At 35.8% G+C, this 18205-nt stretch overlaps 1 protein-coding gene across 4 annotated transcripts in view; it reads left to right on the top strand.

The window, feature by feature from the left end:
• Positions 1–18205, top strand: part of Cdh18 (cadherin 18) — a 241324-nt gene that overhangs the window by 178717 nt on the left and 44402 nt on the right. For all 4 annotated transcript variants that reach the window (XM_038322753.1, XM_038322756.1, XM_038322755.1 and 1 more), the window contains exon 6: positions 9592–9845. In XM_038322753.1, the coding sequence (XP_038178681.1) occupies positions 9592–9845 (254 nt within the window). The remainder of the gene's footprint in view (positions 1–9591; positions 9846–18205) is intronic.

Genomic DNA, 18205 nt, shown 5'->3' with positions numbered 1-18205 from the left:
ATTGCCCAAGGAAATTAAAATTGTCCCTGGGTAAGCACTGCTTGTAGAGACCAAGGAGATAAAGAAATTTGCCCAAATAAAGTTAGTTTCCTGGCTATAGGAATATTTTAAGTAAAAAAATTACAAAAACACTTGGTCATCTTGAAGTTAGAATTGGAAAATTATTGACTCATTTTAAATTTACCTCTAAATACTTAGAAAACTAAAAAAGATAATGGATGAGTTCTTTTATTTCTTTATACAATATATGCAGAGATCAATATTTAAAAAAATTTATTTACTTTAAAATTTCACTTTACATTGCAACCTCAGTTTTTCCTCCCATCCTTCCTCCCATGTCCCTTGCCTCACAACTCAGTCCGCCCCCCCATTCACTCTTCTCAACAGGTAAGGGCTACCATGCAGAGTCCAGAAAGTTCGACACATTAAGTTGGGGCAGTACCAAGCATCTCCCCTCTGCATTAAGGGTGAGCATATCATCCCCACATAGGAAATGGGGTCCAACAAGCTGGCTCATGTACCAGAGATAGATCCTGCTCCTATTTCCAGAAGCCTCTCAGTCCAAGCTTCCTCACTGTCTCTCACATGTGGAGGACCTAATTCAGCCCCATGGAGACTCCACAGTTGTCGATCTAGAGCTAATTGTTTTCCACAAGCTTTGTTAAGCTCTGTAGTTTTCTCCATCATGATCTTGACCTCCCTTCTCATATATGTCTCCCTCCCTTGCTTCAGTTGGGTTCCCCAAGTTCGGCTGTTGCTGGCCTTCTCCTGCAATCAGATTGATAAATACACAAATACCATCATAGAGCCTTTATCCAGTAACCAATGGAACCAGATACAGGGACTAATTCTTTGTACTCATTCAACTATGTTTGCCATAGTATTTATTTTTCCTGTTAGGTTACCAACAATATGGCATCACACTTTTAAAAACACATCCACATCAATTATAGCTAGATTCCACTGGGGAATTATCAGGTTTTCTGACTTCTAGCTCCTCATTTGAAGAGAGGAAAAATGAGCAATTAATTATATGTCAGTGTTAAGTGAATCAGTTTATCAGTCTATAGTAAATATTTGTGGACATGCAGCTGTTGACAATTCAGATTTCTGAATTAATATGGAATTTGGCATGTTTCAGTGAAGTACCATATCAAACACAGGTATACTTGAGTGTGATGCAAGACTCAGTCACTTTCCATGAACTAAAACATACTTTAGATACATGAAATATGAACATGACTGATACAATATGGTTTTTCTTGAGGAAAACTGCATTGATATGAAGTATCATCAAAGCACAGGGGTACTTAAGTAACATGCATTTGTCTTTGAATTGTTTTGATCTCCTTTTATTAAGGAAGGCTACGTTTTCAGAAGTGGGAGAGTATCAGGGAAATTTGCTGAAAAGATTGTTTAAATATCTTTGGAGCAGTATCTGTCATATTCCCTGAATGGACTATGAGCAAATGCTTTATATCTGGTAATCTTCAAGTAGGAAGATCACGGGAAAAGGATGCAAGTTAGAGACGTGGCTTAGTGAGTAAAAAACTTTCTAATCAAAAAAGGTGACTTGAGTTTCGGGGGCCAGAATCCCTATAAATTCAACACAGTAATGCATGAATATAATGATAGAATTCCTATGGTGGAAAGGGAGGTAAAAACAAGATAATTCTTTAAATAGTGAGATTCAGTCATACTAATTTATGCTACCTGGAGAACTAGAAATATTTTTGTATTCACACAGAGACATACACAGTAATATACACAAATTTAAGAGGTATGGGTGGAGGGGAGGGGAGGGAAGGGGGAGGAGGAGGGGAGAAGATGGAAATTTTTAAATATAAAAAAAATAAACCATGAAGGAAAAAAATAAAAATGTGGTACATCATCTTTGTAACTCATTATCTTCGAGAGCCCTACTTGTCAGCTGAAACAAAATGGCATTCAGAGTACTAATGACAGTTAGACTCAGGGTTGGGGAAGATGAGAATGGTAAGCGTGTTCATTCTAAAATATACAAATAATAATCTTTGTAATGCAGAAATTGAATTGGGAGAGAGTGAAAAATTCACCAATTGTTCTAATGGCAATAGTTAAAAATAAAGGAACATAAGTCGGAGCCAGTAAACAAATTTTACTTTTATAATAATAGTCAACTGTAAAGGGGATGAATTAGTAAATCTAATAATAAATAAAGGAAGAAGGGTAAAACAAGTTCTTTATATTATTTACTACATTATGCCATTAATATTTGCTGTTGAAGAACTTTAGTTGGGTATGATAATATATACACTAGAAGCAGTCAACACAACAAAAATATGAAACTTTTCAAATATCAAAAGCCTTTCATCCTACAAGAACTAAAGGTTTTTAAAACATAGTGGTTAAAGCTATCTAAGTGATAACAGAAGGAAAAGACCAAATAAAACCTGCCTATCATTACAGATACAAAACTGAAGGAGGAAAGAAAGAAAGTTGTAATCCTAAAGTCAACAATTAATTACGAGTATGTGTATATTTATATGTAATCTCATGAATGAATCTCACACTTATGGGCACATTTATCTGTGGTTGGTAAGGAAGGTATCTTCTCATGAAGCTGTATAATTTTGATGTATAGAAAATATTCTAGGATATACTTAATGACTACCTCTATTATCCCATGAAGACTGTAGGATACTTAAAATCCTGCTTTGTTCCTTTTACTAATACTAACACAAGAAAACATCAATTTTTCCCCAGTCTAAAACAAGCTACATACAATTAGCTCATTTTCACCTCACATCAAGTTTAAACTAGACTGAATGTTTCTGTGAATGAATCATAAATCAAAAAATTTACAGGCTGGGTGATTGTGGTGCACCCCTTTAATCCTATTACTTGGGAGGCAGAGACAGGCAAATTTCTGTGAGTTTGAGGACAGTCTGTAAACAAAATTAATTCTAGAACAGACTCCAAAAGCTACACAGAACTCTTGTGGAGGAGAGAGAGAGAGAGAGAGAGAGAGAGAGAGAGAGAGAGAGAGAGAGAGAGAGGCACAGAGGGAGGGAGGGAGGGAGGGAGGGAGGAAAGGACGGAGGGAGGGAGGGAGGGAGGGAGGGAGGAAAGGACGGAGGGAGGGAGGGAGGGAGGGAGGGAGGGAGGGAGGGAGGAAAGGACGGAGGGAGGGAGGGAAGGACGGAGGGAGGGAGGGAGGGAGGGAGGGAGGGAGGGAGGAAAAAATCACAAAACAAAGCAAAAGCAACAACAAAAAGCAAAACAAACTTTACAGATATGCCCAAGGTCAGAGTTGCAGAAAGAAGCCTAAGGAATCATTACAATTCTTCGCTTGCCTTGTCAAACCTAACTGATAAAAAACTGTTTTATAGTGTCTTACTGGGTACTGTGCCCCTGCCTCTGATCACAGTCTTACACCAGAATCCTTAAAACCTTGCATTGCCGTGGTATAGTTCAGGTCCTTATCATTTACCTGTGGAATGTGCTATGATCAATGAGATGTAATTATTGTAATTTTTTCCTATTTCCCCTAGCCTCCTGGGGGGAAAATGTATTTAAGCTAGGTAAACAAAAAGTAGAAGAGAATTTAAAAAGGGAATTGAAACAAAGGAAAACTAGAAAGGATTAAAAATTTAGAAGAAAATTAGGGGACAGAAGAATAAACAGAACAATAAACAACATGACCAGAGCAGCACATATGTGAGTTTATTCCATACCCATCAGATTAAAAACAAACAAACCTTAAGTTAAGCAAACACTGTTCTAGAAGTTCTCAGAATATCTTTGCTTATAGCAAGATCTGTGTATGTGATGGCAATATTTGACAATATTTATATCTCTCAACTTTAAGGATTATTATAATTTATTTTCGCACCCACTTGCACATCCAAGCCTACCTACATATCTATTACATATTCTCTCTCTCTCTCTCTCTCTCTCTCTCTCTCTCTCTCTCTCTCTCTCTCTCTCTTTACAATTTGGTTTCTATTATCTACTTCTGGTCTTCCAAAATTTATGTCTGCCTGATGCATGGAAAACCCTACCTGGAAACATTCATAAACCTCAGTGCTAAACAAAATCAGTACAAAGCCCCAAATCCTTCTATCTTAACCTAATAATGGTAAAATTCTGTGTATGTTTGATCCTATAGCAAGCAACTTTATCTGTGGACGTATGAGCTTAGAAAATAAACCATTTGTTGCCAAATGCGAGTGTTAGGAGCGGCAAGAAGATAGTTAGCACGCCTGACATCCTGACACGGAGAAAATGGAAGGCTAAGAAGTTTCTAGTCTAAAACAAGTTTAAAATCCAGAAAGGCACATTTCATTTGATTCCAAGTCCTGAGGATAATGCTTTGTGGTTCAAGTTTGTTTTCTAAGCCTACTGCTCTGCAGCCCACTGTCTCAACTCAGTGCTTACATCGTCTAAAATCTGTTTGCCTTGAAAGGGATCTTTATTAACCGTAGCAGCAAAGCTGAGATTTTTGAACAAAATCCTGGGCGCCTCTAGCTGGTTGTTGAATTTCAGTGCAATTGGAATTCCTAGACATCAAGTGGTGGTTTACATCCCAACAGCGCCTGAGCATTCATATAACTTAAAAAAGCCAGGAAATACAGTTTCTATTAAGATCCCCAGAATGAGTAGAGAATCCTTTGACTTAATAGGTGCCTGTGGTTTTCTTTCCAATGTGTATGTGTGTGTGTGTGTGTGTGTGTGTGTGTGTGTGTGTGTGTGTGTGTGCTTGCATTTGCATGTCAAGGTGTGTGTTGGATGTCAGAGGACATCTTTCTGGAGTCAATTGATGCCTTCTACCTTGTTGGTCACAAGGATCAAAAGGAGACCATCAGGCATGGCAGCAACAGCTTCGCTAGTTGAGCCATCTCACTCCACTGGTCCTAATATTTTGTAATCTAGTTTAGAGTAGTTGTTCATAAAATTGTAATTATTTTGAAATATTCTCATACAATATAATTTGATCATATTCTTTCTCCTCTCCCAATTCATCTTCCTCATTATTATCTGAGTCCTGATGGGAGGAGTTTGATAATATCATCCAATTTTTAAGGAAGAGTGCCCCAAAGTCTCCAACTCTTTACCCACTCTCCAGTTCTGAGGCTTTATATTGGGAAGAGAAGGAAGGGGAGGCTAAAGTAGGGAAAATATTGAGTAATAACAACCAGAATTTTTGAAACATATGCATGCACACACATAGGATAAAGACACCTTTTATTATGTCACTGTACATGTAGACATTCTATGGTACCCAATAAGAAGCTTCATTGCTACTAGTAACACTCCTGTTAAAAGATAGTATACACGTTATTAGAATTGGAATTTATCATCAATCTTACCTAGCAATGAACCCTGCCACATACCTGCCACAGAGATAACTGAACCTGCCTCTAAAATATTCTAAAACACTTATCCAAATGTTATGGGATTAAACAACCACATTGTGGTTGGATCTGAGGCCACTCAATTAAAGGAAACCATATCTGTTAATTTAAATGAGGCCAACAATTTGAGGTCATGAACCATAGGGGAAAACCTATTATTGCTATACTGCTAAATAAACATACCAAAAGAATGACCTATGTTAACATAACATATTGCTATACTCATAGATCAGTACCTTAATAATCACTCATCAGTAAAGATGCTTCTTCAAGAAATGGTTTTTAGTGCAGCTATTTAATTCATAATTCATTCATTTTAACTATATCAAATAGATCAGTGATTAAGTAGTTCCTTGATTTGTGCAGTTCAATACCCATTATCACAATAAATATACAAACAAAGTCAATGGAGTTTGGACTGCTATAAAATTTTATCCTAAGAATTAAACATAATAAAGCAAATCCTATTAAACCAAAAACTAAGCAAAGCAAAAAGCTCAAAACAAAACTGAGCGATGATTTGCTCTTATTCCTGTAATTGGTTTCCCCAAGTGTTGACTTATGTTCATGATTTTCCATGCAGAACCGTCATGAACTTTGCTGTCTCTCATTATAAATACAAACTCATTATGTAGACTATGGTGATCCACCCTGAAGATTTATCCCAGCTCTACACTTTTGTAAACTAAAATTTATTTGATTCAAATAATAGATCAATCCACCAACACGCATATGAATGAAACAATCTGTCAATAATAGTAAACAGACTGCCAAGGACTAGAACCCATCATTTTCGTACAGATTCCTATCATTTAAGGAGAAACATTCTTTAGATAATTCCTATTTTAGTTTGAGCACTACATAGATACTCAATTTTAATGATCATCAGGATTCACCTAGAAACATCTATGAACCTAAGTATTTGACATTACAAAACAGAGTTACGATAAAGCTCTAATTTACCGTGAACAATCAGTGGTTTTACAATACGCTGATTTGTATTTATCATGTTACCCTTGTCCAGTGATGCTTCTTTTGTTTAAGCAGAAAATGCTATGTTTTCAGTTTATGAATTCCTACAGATTTCATGCTATTTCCTTCTCATGATACTTCAGTAGTCATGGTGAATTTTCTCTGTTCTTTCTTTTCAATATGACTTTTGACTTATGTGATTTTGTAAATAGATTTTATTGTTTCTAACAAACTGTATTTGTTGGATTATATTTAGGCTAAAATTTGCTTGCATCTAAGGAATATTAAGCCCCACAGACAGAATTTAATACAAATTACAAAGTCTAAAGATTTGTAGAATTATTTTTTGATTTATAAATGATAAGTAGTTGTACATGTTTGCCACAGTTACAGTATAGGAAATTAATATATTGCCCAATTTATATACTACTGTGATTATAATACAAAAACTAATATGCTTGGTATTGAACACATAGTTCTGAAATATAAAGAATAAATGAATGATTATATTTCCTCCCAATTTTTCTATATGTGTAACTCAATATCACAAATTTTTGTTCAGAAATGACACTACTAAAATGTTCCTATTTATGGTAGCAAATTTTTCTTCAAATTTCTGACCCAACCTGAAATTATTCTCTCCTTCCTTTGTGGCTACAGATGGTCCCTATCCATCCATCTGCCAGTCTTGGCAAACAAGTTTCCCAGGATGATTATCTCTGCTTGGAGGTAGTTAAACTTATATTAGATGATCATCATCATGAAACCATGTGTCCACACAAACAGCCTGCACCTTAGCATTAGGTGGGCGGCATTAAGACATGTGACATCTTTTTTGCCAAAGGGACCTGCTAGAAAATGTGTGGTCTATCCTCTCTGTTGCACAGCCTGATAATAACATCAAAATAAATTTAATATGGCCAAAATTTCCTTCACTGATTTTTCTGAATCGAAGGGAGTGAAATTCTGTAAAAGTGAATGAATGAAGATGGATATTTTATAATCCAGTGCTGTGAGAAAAGGTGTGCTAATCACTATATCAAAGCAAATATGACCCACACTTTAGAATGATTAGAACATTGGTCAGGAACTTTTACACCAAAGTAAGTTTAATAACTAATATTATAAACATTGATCTTAAGCAATATGAGACTTCTTGTCTTCTGCTTCCTATCAGTGACATATACGGTTATGAATAGCCTGGCCTAGATATAGAGGACAGTGTTGTTGTGGAACACATACCAAAATATATAATAAGATAAAATTTAAAATAGCAGGTATGTAAACCATGTAAAAGCCTCGTGATCCTGGTGGGAGGGAGAGTGAGTGTCAGGTCCTCTGCAACTGGAGTTACAGACAGCTGTGAATTTCCATGTGGGTGCTAGGAAGCAGCTGGTGGTATTCTGAAAGCAGTGTTCGTACACAATAAGCATCTATCCAGCACCCTCTGGTCCCTGAGAGGCAACAAGTGTTCACAAACTTTAGAATATCTTATTCAAACAAGATGGATGTTTTTAAAGCAAAGAGAGACAGATTCTTTCTGTAAAGCATAGTGGGATCTAGTAATTTAAGGTTTCAATGTGTATGTACATCATGACAGAACTTAGATCTTCTTAGGTTTTGGGGTTTTTTTTTTGTATTGGGTTTTGAGACAGGGTTTCACTGTTGCTTTGGAGCCTGTCCTGGAACTAACTCTGGTAGACCAGGCTGGCCTCAAACTCACAGAGATCCATCTGCCTCTGCCTCCCGAGTACTGGGATTAAAGGCGTGTGTCACCACAGTCTGGCTCAGAACTTAAATTTTCTTGAAGAGAGTTATTAATTATTTTCAATTTCAGTTCTTTTGCAAGAAAACAACTTCTAATTAGTAGGTTTTATACTGCAGATTTAATTAACTCACCACTAAAAATGTGTAAATCTAAACGATTTACATTATTCAAACTTTCTTACAATTATAAATAAATCTGAGATCAGTTTGGTTCTGAAACCCAAATGCAAGCATAAATGTGGAGCATGGTTAGTATTTTTCAAGCTTTCGGTTCTTCTCAGTCAATTTGCCTATTGACATGCATACTTATATCAGTTTGCATCACTGCTAATGTTCATAATATGCAATATTACATGCAAAGTTATCATAAAATACTTGTTTGCTATATTTTCCTATAATAATAGAATGTTTTTGGTTTTTTTGAGACAGATCATCAGATGATATCATTGCATGTAAAGTCAATTCGTGATGCCCAACATATACTTTTAATGGAAAGCAGATATTAGCTGAAGGACTGGTTGTGCTATTAAGTTATAGAATGATTACCTAATGCATTAGGCTCAATAAACAATAAAAGCTGCAATTGGAAAATTGAAGTAAGGAAGAAACTGAAGGAAATATAATGACCAATTATTACAGGGTCAAAGCTAGAAGTTTTAAGCAAGCAAAGAAAAAAAGGCAGCTTTTAAAACTCTGATCTAAATATCATAATATAATAGAAAATATGAGAAAGAAAGTAGATTAAATAGAACAAGAAGTAAAACAAAGAACAAACATAAACTACATAATTTTTATGTGGCAAATAACACAAATATTAGATTGAGATAAATTACACAAAAAGAACCTTGGGGGAAGGTTTTAGGAGGAAGGGAAGAGGCAGAGAGGGGAGCAGATAAAAATGTAGAGCTCAATAAAAATCCATAAAAAATTTCTAAGAAAAAGAAAGGAGAAAATTTTGTCAAATGATGTATTTGATAAGGAGTGAGGAGCACAATTCTAGAAGAAACTGAAGTCAAAAGAAAAATCACCAAAAATCCTATTTAAAAGAAGGAAAATATTATGAAATAATGTTAGGTAAATTACATAAATGTTAAAAGTTATGTTTTTCAAATTTCAGACAAGTTAGCAGCATATATTTTTAGATTATCCGTCTGATAATTCCTGGTTCATGGGGATGGGGAGAACTAGAAAGTGTCTCTGAGAATGAATATTGTTTTCCTGGGGAAATTTACTTCTGCATGTGGTTATAAACACATTCTAAGGCTGTATAAAATACCTGTGGATTGAGTCTGGAGTTGCCATGAGTTCCCTTTTGATATCATAATTCAGAAAAACATTATAGGTTTTTTTTAAATAAAAGTAATTTGACTTCTTTCTACTCTGGTTTGTAGAAAAATAACTGCATTTTTGAAAATGTGGAAGTTCTAATGATGGCTATCACATTGTTCTTCTGCAGCCACTGAACTATGAAAAAAAGAAGTCTTACACACTCAACATTGAAGGAGCAAATACACACCTGGACTTCCGCTTTTCACACCTTGGCCCATTTAAAGATGCCACAATGCTGAAGATCATCGTTGGGGATGTGGATGAACCACCACTCTTTTCTATGCCTTCTTACATCATGGAAGTCTATGAAAATGCCAAGATTGGAACAATTGTTGGCACCGTCTTGGCACAAGATCCAGACAGTGCTAACAGCTTAGTAAGGTATGGTATACTTTTGATCCCACATGTACTTGAAGATGTGGTTTATGTCTCGAGGTAAATTAATGTGATTCAGTTTAGTTAAACACATATCCCCAAGCCTCACATGCTTAAAAAGGAACTAGCTTGTTTTTGTCCTCTACCATTGGGAGAGTTCCACATTTATAGCCTTACACTGCTCAAAGCCCTACCTATGTGTTTTGTTGATAAGTATGCCTAGGATATAAGCAGTAGGGGGTTGCTAACTGAAAGAGACACAGAAAAGAACTCAGGACACCCAATCTCTAGTCAATAAAGCACTTCGCATGATGAAGAATTCTCTGTCCCCAAATACTCATATGGCTAAAGGTGAGAAACTCTGATCCATCAGAAGACAAAAGAACTGTTATAGGAACTATACTCATATAAACAAATTTATAAGATCTTTCTGGAATATTTTGTTATTACATGGAAGCCGTGAGTTATGTGGCCATGTGAGTGTTCCCATGTTTATCTATTAATGAGAAAATTTGCTTAATTATGTGACTAATTTATCATCCTGTGATAATTCTAGTTGATTCAGTACTTTCCTCATGTATTCGAAAGGGAGCTGAACATTCATAACATTAGATGTTGCTGGAGAGGGATGATTGACACATAGTCTTCACATGCTAATAGGTTTATTAGCATAGCCATTATTTTATGCTTTGCTTTGATTCAAAAAATAAAATTTACTTCAGTTTCCTTGAAATAATTAGAAACTCAAAAGCTGTTATTAGTATATAATTTACATAACATTCATTCTTGATTTTAATAAAAATGTGTCATTCACATAAGATTCAAGGTACAAACAATGAGAAAAAAAAGAGGAAAAGAAAGTATAACAAAAATACAAACATGCTCCATGTCTTCCTTTTATGGGGGTCCAATGTTTAGTAACTAAAGAACATTCCTCATGAGAGATGCACCTTACACTGTGCAAGGAAATGCAATTAATTTCTTACTTGTAGAACTGATAATAAAAGTAATGAGTTGTAGTTTTACAGACATTTGTGAAAATCTGCCAGACTTTATTCTTATTTTACATTTTAGTTTTCTAAACTACTATGTTCTGTGTTTTCTGTTTGTTTGTTTAATTCAAAATAACATATAATTTTCTGAAATATAATTACCTTTGTTTACAAAAAGTAAAATTAGTGGGTAGCACCTACAGGCACTAAAAGCTCATTAGTTTAAGGAATCTGGATTTACTCTCTGGCTTAATAGAGGTAAAACTTCACATAGAAGGTACTGAGAAACACAAAATCCTACTTCTGATATGAGATCACAGAAATATGAACCTTTTACTACCAGTTGAACAGACACCTCCCCCTGCCAAACCTTGGGAAATTTGTGAAATAGTCTGCTAATGATTGGAGTTTAGATTTAAATGGGTATAATTTTAATACATTTAGTATAACACTGTATTCTAGGATCTATCCCAGGTTTATGAACTGGCTTTTTGGAGCCCATTCTCTGTGACAGAACACCTTGTTCAACCTTGGTGAAGTGGGGAGAGGCATGATTCTGCCTCAACTTAATGTGCCATACTTTATTGACCCCCTGCCCCCATGGGATGCCTTGTGCTCTAGAAGGAATAGAGAGGGGTGAGTTAAGGGGGAGGAAGGGTAGGGAGCAGGAGGAAGGGTGGTAGAATGCACTGTGGTTGGTATTTAAAATGAATAAAATTTTTTTAAAAATGTAAAATTTTAGATTTGGAACAGAAATTGAGAATACCTTTCAGGCACCACATGATGCCTCTCAGGTACTTTGATTAAGAGAGAATAAAATGTCTACTTTTTTATTCTTTATATAAAAGTCCATTTTTTTTCCATCTCCTTCCCTCCTCCTCCCCCCTCCCTCCCCTCCTTCTCCCCCTTCTCTCCCCTCCTTCTCCCCCTTCCCTCCCCTCCCCTCCACCCATACCTCCCCTCCCTCCCTCTCAAGGCCAAGGAGCCATCAGGGTTCCCCACTCTATGCTAAGACCAAGGTCCTCCCAACTCCCCCCAGGTCCAGGAAGGTGATCGACCAAGCTGAGAAGGCTCCCACAGAGCCCGTCCATGAAGAACAATCAGAGCCCAGAGCCATTGTCCTTTGCTTCTCAGTCAGCCCCCGCTGTTGGCCACACTCAGAGAGACGGGTTTGGTCGCATGATCCATCAATCCCATTCCAACTGGAGTTGGTGATCTCCCATTAGTTCTGTCCCACCGTTTCCATGAGTGAACGCACCCCTCTCGTTCCTGACTTTCTCCCTCATGTTCTCGACTGTTTCAAATGATCAAAAAGCCAATGATTGATGATTGTAACTGGGATCTATTGATTGTACAGATGGATATAGTCACTGAGAAGAGGTTACAGTGACAACAGTGTCTGAAGGGTGAAATTGGTCCCATATATAAGAGACTTTCCATATAGGAAAACTAATAGCATCCATTAAATATTTAGTACAAAAAAGGAAAATTAATGCAAATTCAATGTAATGAACAACTTTAGAGCTAAATTTACAAATTTCGCCTGTAACTTTGCTTCCTTCACTGTGATTTGAAGCACGATTTTACTTTTCATTGAGATTGTAACATCTGAGATGTATTAGAATCTGGGAAGTTAAATGCTGCTACCATGCTCACTGTGTCTTTTCTGGTATACTGACGTTCTTATGTTCCCCAGAAATATTCATATTGTCTATAAAGGAATACAAAGTGCTGAGTGTTCCACTATCTGTGGATGTTACAATCTCATGGAAAAGTAAAATTAAAAAATAATGAAATGGTTACATTGGCAGCATTGAAAAAGATAAATGTGGAGAAAAACAAAATTGAAATTGAATATTTGTCTCTTAATTTTTAAAGGAAAGATGAAATACCATCAAATATATTTTTAAAAAAATGTGTAATTTTAATGCTTTATATTTTAAGTAGACAAATTAATATAAAATTTACCTTATTGACTAATTTATACTGTTTTCAATTCAATCATAAGTATGCCTTAATCAAGAGTACCAAAGACACCAAATCTAATGGTAATGATTCCCCAGACTCATTTAATAAGAAATGAATAGAGATAGAGAAAGTAGGGTCTTGTTTAAAACTAGGTGCCTCTGGCTTTGACTTGTGTTTCATTAGTATCAATTACATACTGCTAATAAAAACACACAGATTAAGACTGTACAACACAATGCACATATGACAGATTAGATGAAAGGGGCCCGCAGATGACTAGAGCAGTCATGATTTTTTTCACTGTTGATGATCTTTGGATAGAAGTTCTGAATGATGGAATGTCAAACAACAAACTGTAGTAGTTAAACACTCTAGACACATACCTGCTATTCAGCTAACAATACAAAAATTCTCTCAAGATAATACAGGCATCTGATATATAACATGTATTCTGGTTAATATAGTTTATGCTTTGCCTCCATTGTATTTTTATTAGACACTGAAGTATAACATCAGATTTACCAAATGACAAATGGTACTTTTGGTTTATTTACTTAGAATGATTGCTTCCCAGATATTTATATGGTTCATGCATTTCTTACCTTAACCTTTTGAAAGGAAGTTTTAAAATATGAAATACAGCCATACTTCAGATCGGTGACCTTTAGTTAAGCTGCAGAGAAAGCCAAGCTTCCATGATATGCCACATCTTGTGAGATAATTAAAGATTATTAAACTTTATTCAAACTATTATTCATAATCTTACAAAACTGCTACGTAGCGAAGAAATCTCTGTGAATTTCCTTTTCCACCCACATACTGAATTTGAAAGTATATAAAGGATAATAACAGAAAAATAATCTATACTTTAATCTAATACTATTAGAGCCAAACAATATAGAAATGTATTTTTGATACAAGCTTGAAATTAAGTTTTGGAAAAGAGAGAAAGAATAACATGGATAGAGCAAACCCTTATAATTAATGAGATTATGAGAGTATAGAAATGAAAAACAACTCTTGCAACATACTTTAAAATGAAAATTATCTTTGCCCTATGCCTACACGATCATAGAGAAACTAGAGTACGAAGTGAAGAACTAAGTGAATTGTTTATCATAGCATTTGTTGAAAGGAAATATTTGATTCGAAGCAGTCACTTTTGATATTGATGCATATACAAACAGATATATGGAACAATTAAAGACAAAAAAAGGCCATGAATTTGGAAGAGAGCACATGGGAGCTCATGGGAGATTAAGAGGGAACAAAGGGAAGAGGGAAATGATGTAATAATACAATAAGTAGATTAATTAAAAATAATTTCTCAAATTGCTCATACATATCTCATTTATAAAAAAAGATGTTCATTATCCCATTTATCAGTTGAATTGATTACCCTTGGCATTTACTTTCTGAGGTGTGTGTTAATTTTTTTTTTTCTGATTGGAGTGTTCAGTTGATTGAGAGATTGACAAGACTGAACTCTATCTCCAGCCTGAATTTTTAATATAGTCTAAATATAATCTTCTCCACAATGGATAATTAACAAACATTTTCTCCCATTCTATAGTCTACATATGTACTTAATTGATGTTTTATTGCTCCATAGAGACTTCTAAATTGTTCTGAGGTATTTGTACACTGTGTGAAGATGTATTGCTTGGACCGATGCAATAAAAGCTGAATGGCCAATAGATAGCCAAGAGTTCATAGCTTTCTGCCTGTTTCTTGGTCAGTAAAGTACTAATTTGAATAATAAATTTCAGCTTATTTTGATAAATTGAAGTTCTTTCATTTTTCACACTGTTTGAAAAATACATACTAGATTAACAGATGCAAATGTTTTATGTCATAGTAGGAAGTGGTAAAATAGATAATCATATTGTGATATAATAATTATAATATTATAACATATAAAATAGATAATAATATTGTGATATAATAATTATAATATTATAATATTATAATTCTGTATAAAAATAGAAACTTACAAAAATGTTTTACTAGATAAGGTGCAAATGAAGCATTACATGCTGGTGTTAAATTATTAATGATAACACTGGAGACAGTTCCAATTAGAGGGTTTTTAGGGAGAACTGGGCAAATAGCAATTAGCAACAAGTCAATTGGACTTCCTGTAGTCTAAGTCTACAACACTATGAATATCTCACTTGATTAATGGTCATATATTATAAGTAGCTTTCAGTGGATTTTATTAGTTATTTTCATTGGTTAACAAGCATCTGCCTGACAGAAAAGAAATACAAAGAAAAACTATGTATTTTGTTTAACAGTTATAGAAACGTTTACTCACTTGCTCTTTGGCCCAGTGTTCTGAACACATGGAGGTAGAGAAACATGGTGAGAACATGTATTAGGGGAACACCATGGTGAGCATGAGCAGACAAATTGCTACAGGAGAAGCCAGGGGATACAAAGCTTCAAATTCATGTGCGTGGGACCTACTTCCCCTACTTTAACCATACTTTCCAACTTTCACTACTTCCCACTAATTACTTCGTACTATGAGCCCATCTAAAAATTAATCCATTGATTGCATCCAAAGCTTTGATGCCTAACTTTCTCACGAGAATCCTCAGATGTGGACCCAAAGTTATGTTCCACTATTTAATAGGTATTTCTGCCCATAGACATTGAAGATTTACATCATGTATAGATGCTATTGCGATGGCTATTTCACATGTAATATAGGGGTTATATAACTGTGTGTGACAAAGCTATAATTTTGTACAAGCTTCTTTTGTGCATAATTATTACTGACATATATTAATTATATACAGTGATAAGAATATAAGTGCATTTCTATTCAAGAATTTCATATACTTTGACAGTATTCACCTCCTACACTCTCTCCATTCTCTCCACCTTCCATTAGCTCAATATCATTTCTCAGGTATATATATTTCCTTATGTCCCCCACTCCTCTCAATTTCCCATATGCATGTGCATGTGTGTGTCTATAAAATAAAGTATACCAAAATGTGTGCAATATCTAGTTATAACTATTTTCATATAAGCAGCATAGTTTTATTCAGTATGATTAGATGAAATTCTATATCTGGCTATGGTGTTTTTTCCTATCTATTTATTATTGACAGACCCCTAAGCTGATTCTCTAATATGGTTCCGGTAAATAGTGCTGCACTGCATCTTCTGTGCAAACACTTCTGTGCTGTGCTGAGCATCCAATGCCCTAGTATAAACCCAGAAGTGACACAGTTGTTTCACATGACAGCAATCATACTACATGTTCACAATGAATGGGCTATTTTATAGTCACAGTGTCAGTGTCTAAGGGTGTTACTGGGCCCTAATGTCTTCCTTGGGGGAGGGGGTGAAAAGGTGCAACGTCAGGAAACACAGACGCTTGGATTCAGGTAGAAGGCTTACGGCAGACTTATTTATTTAACAACGGGGAAACACTTATAACTGTCCAGTACCCAGGTGTTCTGATCTTTGACAGTTGCAATCTCACGCTCATCTTTCACAGCCTAGGCACGATCAGGACCTTTGCCAGCTCCAGTCAGACACAAGATTGGACCCTTTTGGCCTGATAGGCCTGAACTTCCTACATAAGGCTTCCTTGATTTTCTGAATCCTTAGCAGCATTTCTTTTAACTTTTTTTTTTTTTTTGTTACACCCAGGGTGATCTTTATTTTTTTTCCCCATTTTTTTTATTAAAGATTTCCATCTTCTTCCCTCCTCCTCCCCCTTCCCTCCCCTCCCTTCCACCCATACCCCCTCTCCACCACTCTCCAAGACAAAGAGCCATCAGGGTTCCCTTCACTATGTTAAGTCCAAGGTCCTCCCAGCTCCCCCTATGTCCAGGAAGGTGAGCAACCAAACTGACAAGGCTCACAGTGAGCCCGTCCATGCTGTGGTTAACTTTTGAATGGTTGTCATCTGTCTTAAATCTGAAAATAGCTTGACTTTACATCTCACTGTTGGCTAAGAGGATGAAATTCTATTGTTTTTCGAGACAGGGTTTCTCTGGGAGATTAAATTCTTACTCATGTAATTATTGGCTATTTCTGTTCATTTCTTCCTACATTTCCAAACCTTGCTTGAGATACTGTATTCTTGGTTCTTATTCCTCCATGTTCATACTTTATCCACATTGGGCTTGTTCTACCACCTATTCCCATAAAAAGATCGTACTGCTTTTGGTCTCTAAAGGCTTTTTTAATATTATCTCCATACTTCCTTATTTCTTTTTCTCTCTTAATTGGATGCCACTATCCCAGTGAGAGACTTTATGCTGATTTATTGTGAATCCACATGTTTAGATAGCATATTAGAAATCCACACGTTTCATCCTTCCTTCCATTGTTTACTCTGAGTGTGAAATTATTGCTACATTATGGCAATCCCTCATCTTTGAACCATCTCAATCAGTGGGTTTCTCACTTGTGTAGCACAGCACAACAGACACAGAACAGATGCACAGGTGACAAGAAACCATCAGCACCTTGGTCACTCTTACAGGTGTAAGATGGAATCTCAGAGTTGTTTTGAGTTGCATTTCTCTGATGACTAAAGATGTTGCATATTTCCTTCAGTGTCTTTCAGCCACTTTAGATTCCTCTGTTGTGAGTTCTCTGTTTAGGTCTGTACTCCATTTTATCATTGGATTGTTTGGTCTTTTGATGACCAATTTCTTTAGTTCTTTGTATATTTTGGAGATCAGACCTCTGTCTGATGTGGGGTTAGTGAAGATATTTTTCCATTTTGTAGGCTGTCATTTTGTCTTATTGACCATGTCCTTTGCTTTACAGAAGCTTTTCAGTTTCAGGAGGTCCCATTTATTAATTCTTTCTCTCAGTGTCTATGCTACAGTGTTATATTTAGGAAGTGGTCTCCTGTGCCAATTCGTTCAAGTGTACTTCCCACTTTCTCTTCTATAAGGTTCAGTATGCCTGGCTTAATGTTGAAGTCTTTGATCCATTTGGACTTGAGTTTTGTGCATGGTGATAGATATGGGTTTATTTTCATTCTTCTACATGTTGATATGCCACCACCATTTGTTAAATATGCTTTTTTTTCCATTTGAAGTTTTTTGTTTCATTGTCAAAAATCAAGTGTTCGAAGGTGTGTGGATTAATATCTGGGTCTTTAATTTGGTTTCATTGGTCCTGCTGTTTGTTTTTATGCCAATACCAGGCTGTTTTCAGTACTATAGCTCTGTGTATGGCCAAGATCACTGATGACAACTTATGCTGGAGAGGTTGTGGGTAAAAGGAACACTCCTGCACGGCTGGTGAGAATGCAGGCTGGTACAGTCCCTTTTGGATGTCAGTGTGGCGATTTTTCAGAAAATTAGGAAACAACTTTCCTCAAGACCCAGTGATACAACTTTTGGTTATATTTCCAAGGGATGCTCA

Source organism: Arvicola amphibius, chromosome 3, assembly GCF_903992535.2.
Source record: "Arvicola amphibius chromosome 3, mArvAmp1.2, whole genome shotgun sequence".
NCBI lineage: Eukaryota > Metazoa > Chordata > Mammalia > Rodentia > Cricetidae > Arvicola > Arvicola amphibius.
Note: the sequence above shows the minus strand (reverse complement) of the source record. Positions and strands in the feature narration are given on the sequence as shown.